General features: G+C 41.3%; 1 protein-coding gene across 2 annotated transcripts in view; it reads left to right on the forward strand.

The window, feature by feature from the left end:
* MAPKAPK3 (MAPK activated protein kinase 3) overlaps positions 1 to 15,120 on the forward strand; it is a 46,283-nt gene extending 31,163 nt beyond the window's left edge. The window contains exons 2-10 of one of the 2 annotated variants that reach the window (XM_086469975.1): positions 1,891 to 2,030; positions 2,862 to 2,926; positions 5,000 to 5,094; positions 6,792 to 6,918; positions 8,096 to 8,171; positions 8,351 to 8,475; positions 10,573 to 10,658; positions 13,301 to 13,381; positions 14,880 to 15,120. In XM_086469975.1, coding sequence (XP_086326101.1) covers positions 1,891 to 2,030; positions 2,862 to 2,926; positions 5,000 to 5,094; positions 6,792 to 6,918; positions 8,096 to 8,171; positions 8,351 to 8,475; positions 10,573 to 10,658; positions 13,301 to 13,381; positions 14,880 to 15,038 — 954 coding nt within the window. In that variant the 3' untranslated portion in view covers positions 15,039 to 15,120. The remainder of the gene's footprint in view (positions 1 to 1,890; positions 2,031 to 2,861; positions 2,927 to 4,999; positions 5,095 to 6,791; positions 6,919 to 8,095; positions 8,172 to 8,350; positions 8,476 to 10,572; positions 10,659 to 13,300; positions 13,382 to 14,879) is intronic. The other variant, XM_086469976.1, reaches the window with a different exon arrangement.
* The last annotated feature ends 993 nt before the right edge of the window (positions 15,121 to 16,113 follow it).

Below are 16,113 nucleotides of genomic sequence, written 5' to 3' on the forward strand. Positions count from 1 at the left end.
TTATTTGTGTTGGAAATCAGGCCATAGCCAGGCTGGAGCAGGAAGGAAGAGGCGGATAGTTAGTGATCTCAAAAGGGTGTGCTCTGGGTGCAGAATGGCAACTGTGGAAGAAGTACGTTGGCTGCGAGGGCACTGAACTCAGCAAGAAAGCTTCTTCAGCCCCTTGCACTGCTGAAAATCTGGTGTCATACTGGAGCCTTTGGTGCGGAGCTGAGGGAGCCTGAAGGGTGGTCACGGTGGTGAGGCTCCCTGCCTGTTCAGCTAAGGAGCCAGCAGCCCTCCTGAGGCTGCTGATCCCCTCCTGCAACCTCTCTGTGCTTCACAAAAATACAAAAATGTGCATTTAGTAGGGAAGTGCTTGTCACTCTTTTCCAGTTCCCAGCCTGGAAGAGAAGCCTCTTACCTGCTGTCCAGTGGTGCCCGAACATTTGCCCAGCATTTTGTAAAGTGTTACGAGCCTTTCCTGCCATGTTACTTTGTCTGCTTTGCTGAAAGGGATGTTGAAGCAGCAAAATGTAAGCTTTTTTTTCCAGTGATGCAAATTGTCTGTACTGGAGGCAATAAAGAAACCAGAACTTGCGACTTCCTTCCTGTGACCTTTAAATCGTGCGTTCTCCTATATTGAGAGGTGCCTGTGACACCATTTGTGCCTTAGCTTGGCAATGGGATGGAAAAGCAATCTCATTTCCTGTGCTGATTCATCGGTCTCTAATGACAGGTTACACATTAATACTTGTTTTCAGCAATTATCATGCAGTTGTGTTTTGACTGGGACCTGATAGCAAATGTGAGTGAGAAGAGCTTCAGGCTAAGGCCTAATAGTGCAGCAATGATACTTTTTGTTTGTTAGTTTGAAAACAGTTCCCCTGCAGTTGTAGTCCTTTTCTAAGGCAAATAAATGTCAGGCAATTGCTCTTTGTTTGGTTTTTATTCTGTTTCAATGCCTTCAACAATGCTTTATATAGCATCAGTTTTGTTGCTGCTCATCATTACAGTGATTATTACTATAGAGTATAAAGTATCAAACTCAGATCACAGCTATATTGTGTAGGAACCATATAATTGTGCAGTAAAGAGAGAGTCTCTGTCACAAAGTGTTAGTGGTGTCTAGAGAGACGAGGCAGAGAAGAAAAGGCATGATTCAGCAATGTTGCCCCTGTTGCACAAAAGTTCAGCTGCAGTCTGGTACAGAGCACTTCTTCAAGTGGGAAGGGACACGTTTCTTGTGTACGAGGTTGCAGTATCAGGAAAGATGAGCTCTTACCTCCCCTCTAGAGATTAGTGCCTTTAAAATAAACTGGCCTTGCATGTGACAGAGAAAGAAGTTCAAGCATCTAGATAGTGAAAGGTCCCTTTCTGACCCTGATGGGGTCAGAAATGTGTGTAGTATTTAAGTGTGTAAGTATTTAAGACGTTCAGAGTCCGTGTGAAAGTCCTCGTTGTCTTAAATCTCACTGAACTTTAAGGATTTGCATTGCACCTAGAAGTCTCTTCTCCCAGCAGCTGGGGTGCAGGTGGGAGGGTTATTGTCCTTAGCGGAGGGATTCTTCTCTGTTTGCAAATACTGCAAACAAGTAGGAAAAATATTGCTGTTTACCATCCAGAGCTGGGTGAGACATGTCTGTCTGCACCTCAGAGTCAAAAATCTCTCCTCACTGCCACTTGAGATCCTTCCAGTTCCAAGGGACCAGTTGTTTTTCCATATTCCTCAATCTAGGAAGTTGGACAGCCCAGAGATGATGGAAGTCTTGTGATGGATTGGCATCCTTCGGCTGGAGAAAGTGCTGAGAGTAGCCTTTGCCACCATCTCTGAGCAAAAATACATGTAGGTGCCAATTTAAAGCAGAATGATGCTGGTCAGTAACGTTGTGCTCTCCTATTTCTTTACAGCTCCTGTATGACAACCCAAAAGCCCGTCAGGAAGTAGAGTATCATTGGCGAGCATCGGGATGTCCCCACATTGTCCATGTCCTGGATGTTTATGAGAATATACATCATGGAAAGAGATGCCTCCTCATTGTCATGGAATGGTATGGACTAGCAGCAGCCCCCCACCAAGCATTGCTCTTTGTGGGGGTGGAGGGAGTGGGAGAATGTGTTGGCTTAGCCGAGAGTTAGGTGGGCTTTCTCAGCAGGACGATTTTGGTTTGCACAGCAAAGTTTTTATGGAACTGGTAGGGAAATGTATAGCTGCTACAGTCATCTTGTATGATGGAAGAATGAGGAACCTTAACCAGAAAATAAATTTTCCTTGTACTCCATGACAATTGTCTTCATTAAAGCATTGACTAATTAATACAGTCTTGAAAGATATGTCTCTATAAATTTTATGCACTTTGATTGTGATTGGCTTCCAACTTCAGATGTAAACCCAATGATCCTTTTTGCTACTGTTTTGACTCTTTAACTTTTCTTCTTCTCTCTGTGATCTGCAATACCACAGTTATTGTCTTCTTAACTGGGAACAAATTAATAATACTTTTCAGTATCTTTCTTTCCTTCTTTCTTTGTTGTTCTTCTCCGACCGTTATATAAAACAAGATTACTGTCAGCCTCCCAGTGCCAGCATGTGTGACTTCCCAACTATGAGTGTCATGTTCCTTCTGACAGGGTACAATAAACTGAAAGCATCAAAACTTCTTGGTCTTGTTTTGTGTTCTGTTTATTCCATATCAGAATGGCTTTGTGCATTGATTCAAATAAGTGTGATGTTTACGAAGCATTGGCATAGGAAGCAGACTGTAATCTCTTCTAATCTGTTCCTGCCGTGGTTCTGTGTGATTATATGGATGCACAGTCAGGTGTTTATTTGATCTTTTCTGCTCGTGTAAGGTGGGGTTTTTTTGTGTTCTTTGTTTCAGCATGGAAGGAGGAGAGCTGTTTAGCAGGATCCAGGAGAGAGGCGATCAAGCTTTCACTGAGAGAGGTGAAAAATGACAAGTTTAATTTTAAAGTTTGTGAAAGATTGCTTCTCTCTTTCTCTGTCCCCTTGCTGAGTTCCTTTACAGGATTTTTTCTTTGATTTGGTGGTTGTTTGTAATTTTTTTTAAATTTCGTTTTCTATGCAACTCTGTATTAATACAAACAGTTGTTTTTAAAAGTTCCTGAATATAACAAATTATCAGAATTGGCCAAGTTCAGGCACAATGTGGAATGTTTAGGGAAAATTCTTCATACAAATCTGCTCAGCTTCTTCATTTCTGAACCACCACAGCCTCTCTTACTCTAGTCCCTGGTCTCCTGCCAGACTACCTCTAACAAGAACTCCTACTGTCGTTTCTCTTCTGGCTGTCCCTCAAGCAGCATCACTGTGCACAGCTATAGTGTGAGGTGGTGACTATAATGAGCAAATCACATTTGAGAAAACATTGCTTATTCAAGGGTTTTAGCATACTACTTGAAAGGAAGTGTTATTAGCCACATGGTAAACAGGCCTGCTCATCTATAACAGCAACTATGTGCAAGTTTAAAGACTGCTGTGAGTTAGTGACAGAGCTTGCAATAGAATGGTCTTGCCATTTTTATCATGTTTGCTATTTATTATTTACAGAGTACCGCAGGTGTTCTTGATTGTGGTTCTCCTTGCCCATTCACAACAGACAAGAGCTTGTTTCTGCTCAGGAGTGTTTGTAACTGGTATCATGACAAAATTATTAGAAGAAAAATTTACACCTGAGCTTTCAAATTACTCTGACCTGTTTTGCAAGTCTGGTATAGAGGCCAGGATTTTTTTGATCCTGTGTTGCTGTGTTTCCTAGCCTAGGATAAATCCTTTAAGTGAGAGACTCATGTAGGAAAAATGAGCATTTTCAGGAACTTTGTTTGTTCCTTTCTAAAATACAAGATTCCAGGGGGAAAACTGGTTCTGTGATCATTAGCGAATCCACTATAACATTCTAAATACTTACTCAGAAATCATCTGAGAATGTTAAACAAAAAAAACACCTGTATTCTTTCCTGAGATAAACGAGCCCTGTTCCACTGGATTTCCCAGGTTCACTGGCTGTTTATTTATCAGCCACAACGTCCCGTTAGGAGCCAGGGGTTTTGGCCTGGGCCAGGAAGGAAGAAGCTGTGCAAGATTTTCCCTGAAGAAGATGAGGGTTTTGCCTCCTGGTTTTCCTTGCCTGAGATTGTGTAAATTCAATCTCAAGCCATCTGAAAAAGGATTCCAGATTGCAGCACAAGAATTTTTACCTTCTCTTTCACTGCTGCAGCGGAGGTATCCATCTTGCAGAAAACAGAGGGTCAGGTTGAAGTTGATACTGGTTTCCCTGTCCATGGAGATGTAATATAATGCTCACTTAGTACAACAGGAATGTCACTCCTCCCTGCTCTCAAACCTCTCCCTATGTAACAACTCTTCCAGACTTTGAGTACTGCTGTTGCAAGGCAGCCCATCTACCACTAGAATTTCCCACGGGGGTTATGTTAAATTTTAGAAACATATTATTTCAAAGGTGTCAGTTTGGGCTTTGCAGAATAGAGCCGTTGATTTTGTTTCTCCCAAGGAACAGCTTCTAAAGAAAGTGAGGAATGAAGATGTGACCTATCCTAAAATTACTATATTGTTCTGTTGCTCTATTTTTACCTCTGAACTAGAAGCTGAAAGTTAAACTTCTGTCTTGGACAATCAGGGATACCTCCTGGTTGGGGCTTCTTTCTCCACAGTCTTGCATGTTGCTTGCGTACCTACTCTGCTCTTGCTGCTTTTCTGGTGAGCAAATTAAAGCACAAATTTACAAGCTCATAAAAAGCAGAAGTCACAGCCATTCAGTTTCAGTGCCTGCTCAGGAGGAGGGCTGAGCAGCCAGGCAATTGGGGAGTGTGGTTGTCTGCAAAACCAAAACACAGCTGTTGGGGCTAATTTTAGGTTTTCTAGTCTTGACGCTAGCCCTGTATTCCAGCAAGCTGTTTGTAAGTCATAAGCATTCCCAAGCATGTCCCTGAGTTACAGTGGGAATGTTAATGTGACCTTTCTCTAAAATTGTATTTATAGAGGCTTCTGAAATAATGAGAAACATTGGAACAGCCATCCAGTATCTGCATTCAATGAACATTGCCCATAGAGACGTCAAGGTGAGGCCTGAAGGTGTGTGGACAGGGAAAAAAGAACGTAAGGCAGAAAAATAAATGGTCAGTGGTAGTTTAAATAGAACTGGGAGTACAATCAGATGGTCAAGTTGTTCCTGTTCCTATGCCAGTGTGAGAAGGGATCTGTTCACAACTACTTTGCAATTGTATATGCTAATGCCTTCCAACTGTGTACAGAACGCAGACGAATCTGGTGATAGACGGTTAATTAAAGAGGTACTACCAACTTGCAATCCAGTTAATTAACAACAAAATAACATTGCCTGAAGTGAACTTATACTAGATGATATATCTCTATGTATTTACTGGCCTAAAAACAAACAAAAAACCAAACCCAAACCAAACAAAAAATAACCCAAAGAAACGTCAAACCCCCTTTCAGAAACAGGAGAAACTGGATATATGGGAGTGATAATATCAATTGCATGCATCCAACCCACTTTAATACTATATGTAAATACTGGGGAAAATGGGAAGATCTCTGTTACTACTCTGTGGAACAGTGTGTTTTATTAGCTAAAGTTTGTATCCAGATCTTGTTGTAGAGATTTGACAGGGTTTGTAGTATTGTATTTTTTTTTTTTTCATTCTGTAAAGTGCACAGCAGAAGCAAAGACAAGATAGATGAACCAAGGCATTTCTAGCGCAGCAAGATGGCAGTGTGCTGGACAGCAGGTCACGTAATGATAGACTGAGGCATCTGATTGATTCTGCAGGTCTGAGTTTGTTCGTTTTCTACAGATGCTTCTGTGTGTTTAGCTGGAGGGAGAACTGCCGTTGCTTGGTGCCGCTGAGGGGTATGTTTGAGGGTCCTTTAGGTAGGAACTGGAGAATGACTCAACAGTTCAGACACTAAAAGTCTATTCATTTTTGGGGAGCTATGTGCCATTGCCTATCACCAGCACACAAACTGAAGTGCTTAGCCCCAAACACCCCCTACACACGCTCAGTGAACTAACATAGAAATGGTTCAAATTGCTGAGTAGATCCTAAGTCCTGTTTTCTTTGAAGCCCTTCCTTCTTCTGTATGTCCCTAAACACTAGCATGAGAGAGGGCATAGCTTCCTTATGACTGAGAAACTGGAAAACAACTTCAAACAATTGTAGATTCTGGAGTTGTGCCGTTGTCCCTGTTCTTGTGCACAAGAGCTTGTTCTTACCTCTGTGCCACTGCTGGTTCTGGAGAGCCTTTATAGAGGGTGGAGCAAGAGTTTCAAGAGGCAGAGGAGAAGGGGAGCAGGAAGGGGACTGTGCCTGTATCAGTTAATTCTGATGGGGTTATGTCAGTTGCTCATAGAGAGTTTGGCTGATGACTGCCCTTGTCTGCCACCTCAGCTACTTGAGTGCGGTACAGAGTGCTGTCAGATCCACTGGTGTTGACCAGACAGAACAGTCCTAGAAAGTGCAGTGAACTAGAAAGAGGTTCAAGAAGCCAGACTTGACACCCATTGGACCTGATGAGTGTCTTGCGATTTGCCCTCCTAAATACTGTGTTGAGAAGGATGTTGATCCTTAATCTGAGCAAAAAAGCTACATGTTGGAAGGGAACTTTCTGCATGGTATGGTGGGGGTGTGAGAGAAGTAAGAAGATGCAGATGCTGGTGGTGATCCAGGCAAGCAGGAATGGTTTGACCTCTCAGCTCATTAGAGACATCTCTTCATTGTCCAGTTTATCCTTTCTCTTGGTGGCCTTTCAGCCTGAAAACTTGCTTTATACATCTAAAGAGAAGGATACTGTACTCAAACTCACAGACTTCGGCTTTGCCAAAGAAACCACTGTACAAAATGCGCTGCAGACCCCCTGTTACACTCCTTATTATGTGGGTAAGTTATCCAAGATGTATTTCTTTGGGTGTTCCCTTGAAAAACTTCCCTTAGCTTAACTAATGCAATAAAAGAGAACAGGGAGAGTATTACCTCAGGTATAAAGCTTCTAAAAGCTGGCAAATGGAGGTATTAATAATAAAAGATACATGTGACTTAATCCTAGCTGAGCTTTTCGATGCATTTTGTCCAAAGACAGAGCACTGTGTAATGAATGCGACAGTAGACTGTCCTTTATGCACTCATTTTAGAGTATGTGCCTTTTGGTTTTTGGGTTAATAGTCATTCACCGTATGGTATGACTGAGGCAGTCCGCACTTGGAATTGCTTTGGAGGAAAAAGGGCTTAATTTTTGGAAGAATCAGTTCTCTTCTACAATGTAAGTTTTACAGGTTTTTTTGTATTGAAAGGTGTTGTTAATTCATTGTTAGCAGGTAATTATGGTAGCAGTATTTTTTTCTGATGCTTTCTTTTGTATTTTTGTAAGCTGGGATTAGTGATAAGATGTTAAGTATTTATGCATATATGTTTTTATACCTTTATATTTGTATATAAACAAGCTGACGTTTCCCTTTTCAACACCTTTTTATAAACCAGCATGATTGCTTATATATTTAAAGAATCATTTTCCTTCCAAAATCAAGCTGCCTGCCAGTTCACCTGCCCCAGGGAATAAAAAAATAATCCTCTCTAAATGTGTATCTCGCTAATTTTGTTACTTCATGAAAAGATACAGTGCTCAGGAGGCTAAAGAAAATATAGTACTCTGTAGTTGCTGGAGCTAAACACGCTCCACCTAGGTATCGTTCAAAATTTTATCACAGCTCAAGCAGGTCCTTTCTGTTCTGATTTCTGGAACATGTGCTCCTGCCTTTTTCAGTGCAGTGTCTCCCTTAGCTATAGCTCCTTCTGCTTTTCTGTAATCTTAGTACTCTCTTAAGCAGAGAGACAATAAGATGAAGAGTAGGGCGTTTTGTCAGCTCCGTTCCTCCTTTTTAAAGCTACACTAGATGTGTTTAGGACCTTGTCAACAGAAAATACTACCCAGTTCCTGCAGTGAGTTGCATTTTTTAATGCCTCAAATACTTGTTTTTGAAGTGCACTGCTACTTACAAGGTTATGGAAATGAAAGGAAATATCTGGTACTCCATTAATTTCTGGTTTTAATCTTCTTCAGCCCCAGAAGTCCTTGGTCCTGAGAAGTATGACAAATCATGTGACATGTGGTCATTGGGTGTCATCACATACATTCTGTAAGTATTTGGAAAGAAGCTTAATGAACAGAAAAAGGACACATCTTGTTAAATCTTCACTTAGCGGTAATTAGTCACTAGGATCATGCAGCCTACAGAAGAATATATGCTTGTATGGGACTTTTTAAGAGATTAATGCACTTCCCTGGTTGTAAGAGTTCTTTTGTCCACTCTTACAGCCTGTGTGGGTTCCCTCCATTCTACTCAAACACTGGCCAAGCCATTTCTCCAGGGATGAAGAGAAGAATTCGGATGGGGCAATATGGTTTTCCCAATCCAGAGTGGGCTGAAGTATCAGAGGAAGGTAACAATGCTCACTGCTGCTGCTGAGTATGTGCACGGTGTTGTACAGTGGTGGAATGCTTACAAGAGACTTTCTAAAAACCTGTCTTAGTTTTTGTTTCCCTTTCTTTTAGAATTTCAATTAATTTTTTGTAAGGTGATACAGAGAATGACTGGGAACTCAGATACTAGCCAGCAATCTAAGTACTACAGAAAGTAAATGACTACTGAAAACTTTCTTTCAAATTTCAGCTAGTGAATACTGAGATTAAACCCTCTGGAAACAAAAGTCTTTAATCCTGAGAAAGGAGACTGCCAGGACAGCTGCAATGCAAGCTGAATTGGAAGAAAGGCAAAATGTCTCAAGAACTCATTCAGTCTTTGCTCTCCTTGATGACAGAGCCAGCAAGGATGGCAAGTTTTCATGCTAGAATTTTGTGATGTGGGAACTTGACAGCCACCACTTAAATCAAGGTCAACGATTTATTTTGTGTAAGTCATTGACCAAAAGCTGCTGCTGTTCAGCTGTGACCTGGATAGGCTCAAACCAGTGTCCTGAAAGTGCATGTTTTTGATTCTTTTATTCTGACAGTCTCAATCTGGAAGTCTCACCTGCACGTCATAATAGAAAGAAAGGTCAGCGACCTCTGGGCACATCTTTTTTTCTAACAAGCAGGTTCCCTGTCTTGGTTTGAAAAGACAGGTGTCTGTGGAGGAAGGCAGGAGCCTCCCTTGAAATGGAGAGTGCAACCCCCTTCCCTCCAAACTATTATAATTTTGAAATTAACGGGCCTTCAGGCAAAGATATGGGGAATAGGAATAACAGTTCTTTAGTAATATATATATATATATATATATAACACAAGGCAGGGAAAAACAAACAACCCACTGGTTTACACTGACAGAGTCAGGAATACAACCTGACACCCTGTTAGGGTGGCAGTAGCAGTCCGATAAGATGCTGGCTGCAGTCCTCCTGAAGTGATGGGTGTAGTTCTGTGGAAGCAGCGATCAGGTAAAAGAGTCTGGTCTTCCTCCGAAGGTCCAGTGGTCGGCAGGTAGCTCTTGTCCTCTGGAACTCCAGTGGGGGGAAAAGCTCCTCTGGGAATCCAGTGGAAGAAAGGCTGCTAGGGTGTTCAAAATCTCCGTTTTTATTTGGCTTGGACTGCTTGGCTCCTTCCCCCCCCTCCCCGGGCGGAGCATCTCACAATGGGATGGGGAGTCGTGAGGCAGTTCCTTGATGGGCCATTAACAGGAGATAGCCCAGGAGCGAGTTACCGATGGGTCAGGCGATAAGGCATTGTTGTGCCCAGTAACAGGAGATAGTCCAGAGGGGGGAGGCAGGGAGCACCGCCCCACCTGGTCTCAACAGCTCCTGAAGATGGTAATAGAATATATTTTTTTTCTTTTGGCACATTTTACACTGTAACCCAGGACATTCCCCCAAAGGGTGTTATGTGTAAGTCTTTCTAAATAATGTGCCTTGGATGCAGTGTTTCCAGTCTGTCCACTCTCATTAATGAAACTCTTATCTAGACTCTCATCATCTTGTATCTCAGTTACTTAGTACTTGTGATTTGGCAGATACCATGTTTACAGAAAGCTGCTGCAAAGCCTCTTTGTGCAATCCAGCTCTCTGACTTTGTTGTCCTTTTAGTCGCCTCTCAGTTGCCAAAGAAAAGTTTATTGTCTTTTTTTCCACAGCCTGTCCTATTTTTTTTCTATAATTTCTCAAAACATCAGCCTACATATTCAGCCCATAATGCAAAGGTTGTCGCCATCTTTCAGACAGACAGTTGTCAGTTTTCTGTTCCTGTATTTCTCTTTTTCTCTTGCTCTCAAAACTGTTGATATGGTGCTGTAGATAGCATAGTTGGAATCCCCAATGCTTTGTCTTTCCTTCTTACCTCTTGTTTTGGATGTTTTCACATTCTGCCTCTTTAAACATAGTAACTTACCATACTGACTGTACATGGCTTCTTAATGTGGTAACAGCAACAGGTAGGTGTTTTAGGTTCTGCAAAATTATCTTTCTTCATTCAGCAGGCCTTTGTGTTCTCAAGGTTATTTGGGAACACGGTAGTAGACTACAGCATGCCATGTTGGTCCTGTTTTTCAGCCAAACAACTGATTCGCCATTTACTGAAGACTGACCCAACAGAGAGGATGACAGTTTCTCAATTTATGACTCACCCTTGGATTAATGTGAGTTTCATCTCTCTTTTTACAAGATGAATTCTTACAGGCAGAACTTACATGTAGCTCTGCATAGCACAGCAAGAGAAGGATGATGATTACTCTTAATAACTTAATTAACTACTGTGCCCTCCACAGAGGGTCATCTGCCAGTAGAACCACAATTCTTGGTGATACCAGAGGACTTGCAAAGAGAGACACCCACAGTAGCGTCCTTGGAAGCAAAAGCCAAATGTATCTATATCTTCTGTAAGCAGGCAGTCACTGTTGACTCTGCAGCATATGCATGTGTTACTCTCTTTAAACATATAAAAATAAACTGTATGTACTTAACTTCATCAGTGCAGGATTTAAAGAGAGCTATTATTAGTGGTCTCAGGCACCGTTATGCATAGCTGTGTTAGTGTGAATGCAGTCCTATGCTTAGTGGGAATTCTCATCGTTGGCAGAGTTTGGAAATGCGTGGGGGAGAAGCAAGGGTCTCGGCTTAGTGCCCTGTAAGAGACTGCCAGATAGGGTGGTGCACAGAGCTATTAATGGCCCCAGTTCAGGTTTTATTCTATGACTTGGTTGAATTTACTTTTCCTTAAAAAATATTTTTTGGGGAAAAAAGAAAAAATACTCTAATAATACAGTATTAATTACTTCAAACAAGAGACAAGAATCCTGGAGTTATCAGGCTGAGTTTCAAGATATAATCTCTGCTCTGTAGGTGTCACTTAAAATAATAGATTATACTTTTCACTTTTGTGCCTAAAAGGACACCAGTCTTGTTCTCACTGCCCAAAAAATCATCAGCCAAGAACAGAATCACTTGTACTGTAGAATGCCCTTTTTTCCCATAGTGCTTTCTCTGTCTTTGCCAGTCCTCAGAGGAAGGGGCAGAAACAGAGGCATGGCTAACAGTCAGCATTTCCAGAATGCCTGTTTGAAGATCTGAAAGCCCTTAGAGTTGTATAGAAATGTAGCTGTATAACATCCTGCTGAAGTTGAGAGATGTCTTCATTTAGAGTGACAAAAGCTGAGAAATTAAGGTTACAAAGACTCCGTAGAACTAGAACAGAACCTAGACAATGTTTCTAAGTAATTTTTAACCAAATAAAAAAGTAATCCCTGTTCAGAATAAATACCTCCGGCTTTAAGTGTTTGAAGACCCAGGAAGGAGGTGTTTCAGAAGTCAGCAGGCGATGAATTTCACAGAATGAGTGCCTAATAGCTAAGGAAGCTACCACCTACAGTGACACATGTTACTTGAAATATGCATATAACCAATTAATAAGGAGGAGATTAGAGACAAGGTCTATAGACTCTGCTGCACCAAAAAGCTGTGCTAGAATACTGTTCCTGGAAGAATGCTCTAGGAGCTGCAGATTGTAATTTTTTTCTGATGAACCTATTGTTCCCATGAGGCAGAGGGAGGAAAAGACCAACATAGTGAATGTCTGTGTTCTTCCTTTTCTTCCTTTTCCTAAATCACTAAGGGAACATATATGGGGAGATGCCTTGCACAAGCAGCGGAGGAGGGTGCTTGTCTCTCCTCTTTTTTTTTTTTTTTTTTTTTTTTAAATTAGGTGGATGGCAGAAGTGTTATTGTGGACTATGCAAGAATTGTCAGTTTAGGTAATCCTCTAGTTTGCTTGTAGATAAGATTCTTTTAAAAAGTAGCAGCTCACAGCAGTTAGGAGGGCACCTCAGGGACACCACTAAAGCAAATCTGCTGGTTTTCATTTCTCTCATCCCAGTTGTACTTGATAAAACTGGCCAGCTAGGGTCCTTTTCCAGATGGTGCAGGAGTCATGATTTCTGCTTCCACTTTTGCAACTACTGCAGTGCTGCTGTTAGCTCAGTGGAGTATAGGCACTGGTTCCAATGTACAGGGTTCTCCTTAGACTTTGTTGACATGCAGCTGTGTCTGGTGTATGACACCACAGTAGTAGATAGCAAGTTTGTGTAGAAAACATAAGGAAAATAGAACATCCAAGTGAAATTATAGTCTGGGTTATGGACTGGCAAGAAATACCATGGCTCTTGCTGAATTCAGCTAGGGAGCTGTGCTTTGTGTTTTAGAAATCGTACCTTATTCTAATCTAAAGCATCTACTGATCTTTCAGGACAGGTGAGGACAGATCTCAGTTTTACGTGGAAGAGCGTATCAGGTGATGCACTGTCTTCTGAATTGTGCCTAACTCTGCATAATAGTGTAAAAGTAGCGCGCTCTTGCACACATGATCTGATGAACTAGTAATCTCAGTTAATATATGTATACAAGAAAATTTCTCCTACAGCAAATCCTAGAAGATAAAGATCAAATTAACGACTTTAAAACATTGACTAATGAATAGTAAAATGACAGCTAAAATCTAAAATGTACATAAAATTTATCCAACACAGGGTTATTGGTTGGACTGGAAGGGAGCAGAGTGAAAGAAACTCCACACTGATTTCTCTCTCCTTTTGTTCTGTAAAGATACGGTCTTGTGGGAACCTCACACATGAATTCCCATGTGGAATGATTGGAAGCATGAATAATGAGGGCCACCAAAGGACATTAGATAAAGTTTTGTGCCCTCCATACACGTAGAAGAGCAAGCAGTTGCTTCCCAAACGTGATTTTGCAGAACACTTCCTTTGGTATTTTTCCCTTTTCTCAGAGATCAATGGCAGTGCCACCAACTCCTCTTCACACTGCACGCATCCTGCAAGAGGATAAAGACCACTGGGATGAAGTTAAAGTGAGTCAATCATAGTTCAGATTTCTTGCAGTCAAGTCTGATGAGGGATTAGATGGGCTGGCTTCTCCACGTATGCTTATTTCCTTGGAGGTTATGGCTATTTTAAATACAACCATGTTAAACAAGGGAAGCATAAACAGTCTTGGGTAGAACAGTAGTGTATGTAATAACTGTTTAAAAAAAATGCTATTTGAGCTTCATCTGACAGCCTTACAGCTGTGCCAAATATCAACAAAGACATTTATGATCAAAGGTATTAATTATGTTACCTGCTGAACCACTGTATGTAACTACAGAGGAGAAGAGATGGTGTAGAGGGAGTTTGAAGTTCATTATAGTGAAGAATATGATGAAAATGTAGGGGGACAGGGTGGGAGGGTTGAGCTGCATTCCAGTTTTCTACTCTGTTCTTGTATTGTAAAAGAACATTCAATAGCCTTAGCCTTGGCTGGTTATGACATCTGGGGGGAAGGGGCTGGAGTGTATCTCTTTCCCTTAATCTAACCAAGTGCCTCACCTACTGTTTGTACTGCTGACAGTTGAATGCTTCCTGCAGACTGAAACTATAGGGCAGACTAAAAGTTGTTTGCAAGCCTGAACTCTTTCCTGCTGGCCTTTATCAGGTTGGCATGCTTTTACAATTAATTCTGAATTTTTTGCACTTACAATGCTTGGCATTTTTATAATTGCAACATTTCTGTAGTGTATTTTACTGATTACTGATTTTATTTAAGTGACTGATGTATCATCTCAGCTGTTGAGCTATGTAATGGTAAAATTTCATAGGACTTAGGCAACATTTGCCTCTCAAGTCAAAGAGATCAAAAGATATTTTCACTTAGTCTTCTTCATTTCCATGTTTCTGAGACCTTCTTATGCATGTGCTTTGTACAGGTCCCAGAGGTATTCCCTCAGGCCACCAACTTTCACATAATATTTAATCATTTTCCCTTTCCTGAACTAAATGCTCAGACATTCATTTACTTAAGCAGATTTTTGTTCACAACCTTATTAAAAAGTTTAAAATTTGCCTGCACTTAAACTTAAGTTACTTAAAGTAATTCAAACTAAGGAAGCATGTGAATTTGAAGCACATACTTTTAAACAACTTTGTGTGTGCTCTGAATAGTAGTTACTGCTGACCTAGATGGGTAACAGAGCAAGGAAAGCAGTGTTCTGAATCTGGCATAAGCAGCCCAGGCTCAGTAGCTGGTGAAGGCCCAGAGCCAGCCAGTAAGAAATGTTGGGCATAGGGACATGGTGGAATTTAGGCCAGCAGAGTGTGGTCCGGCGTGCTCACATATGAAACACTGTGTGAACAGTTCCTCCTGAATGAGTCCACGAGCAGAACGAAGCCTTTAGTCATAGTCCAGTGCAGCAAAAAGGGCTCAGCTATTTCTGGCCGTAGTGTAACAGAGGGTTCGTCTCCTGGCAGTAGTGTGGGATGGCTGTGTACTCTCTGCTTTCTGCTTCAGCGTTTTTTCTTCCTTGATTTCAGGAGGAGATGACCAGCGCCTTGGCTACCATGAGGGTGGACTATGATCAGGTGAAAATCAAAGACTTGAAAACATCCAACAACCGCCTCCTGAACAAACGCCGTAAGAAGCAAAAGCAGGCAGGCACCTCTTCTGCAGCCCCAGGGTGCAGTAACCAATGAGAAGAGAAGCCAAGGACCTGTGGGTGGAGGGTAACAGTTAAAAGGAACAATTTACAATCATTCTGATCAACACAGTTCGTATCATAAAGGCAATGAGATAGTGAAGAAGCTATCCTGCAAAAAGCAGTGTGAAAGATTATATTTTTATAGCTTGAATCAAGGCTTTCCTTTAAAGGCTGATGTGTATGACATCATTCTGTTGCATGTTGCTAGGGAAGGTACAGTAATAGCAGAAATGTTAGGGGTTTTTGTTTTGGCTTTAACTGTATCGGACGAGAGGAGAGAACAGGAGGCAGCCTCAGCATACTAATGCACTGAGGCTTTAACAGCCATCCACAAGAGTAACTTCTGCTACCATTTTAAACTTAGGAATAGAAAAAATGCCAAGTGTTCTGCAAGGAGTGTTTTAGTAGTTCAAACATGAGTACCGAAAAAGGAGTAAAATGTCACTGCTCTTTATACGAGTAGCACAGGTCCAGTTCTATTATGGATGCATCTGGACAGCATTTCACGTTAGAATTGGTAATAGCTGATATTTCCAAACTTACCTCCAATAGTTACAGAATGTCACCTAAACAATAAACAATTATTCCTGTTACAGAAAAAAGCATCTGTATGTTTCCATTTTCATAAAGTCTTCATGTAGTTTCCTGTGAAGATTTGAGTTTGTCATGGATTCTCATTTGATAACGTGTAAGTTTTCTAAACTTTAACCATTCTGTTGTGTCTGCACCACTGTCAGGTCCCTCTCTTGGAATCATAGAATGGTTTGGGTTGGAATGTTTTTAATTTGACATTACTCTTGTAATGTTTCTAATTTAAATGGTACTTTATGTGAAGAGTTTTAATAAGGATTTAATTAATTGAAAGTATCCTGCAGAGACTATTGCTGTTCCTCTTGGATCCACAACCTCTAGGGAATGCAACTGAACATGCGATTATATACAAGAGACTGCTCTAGAAGAGAGGCTTCTGAAATTCAGGAAGTGGCAAATGCATGTTCTCTGAATGGACCCTGGTGTCTGCCAGCATCCCATCTGGTAATTATCTCCAGATCCTGTGCCTAAGATGTGCT

This window comes from Leptosomus discolor, chromosome 9, assembly GCF_034619465.1.
Source record: "Leptosomus discolor isolate bLepDis1 chromosome 9, bLepDis1.hap2, whole genome shotgun sequence".
In the NCBI taxonomy this organism is placed as follows: Eukaryota; Metazoa; Chordata; class Aves; order Leptosomiformes; family Leptosomidae; genus Leptosomus; species Leptosomus discolor.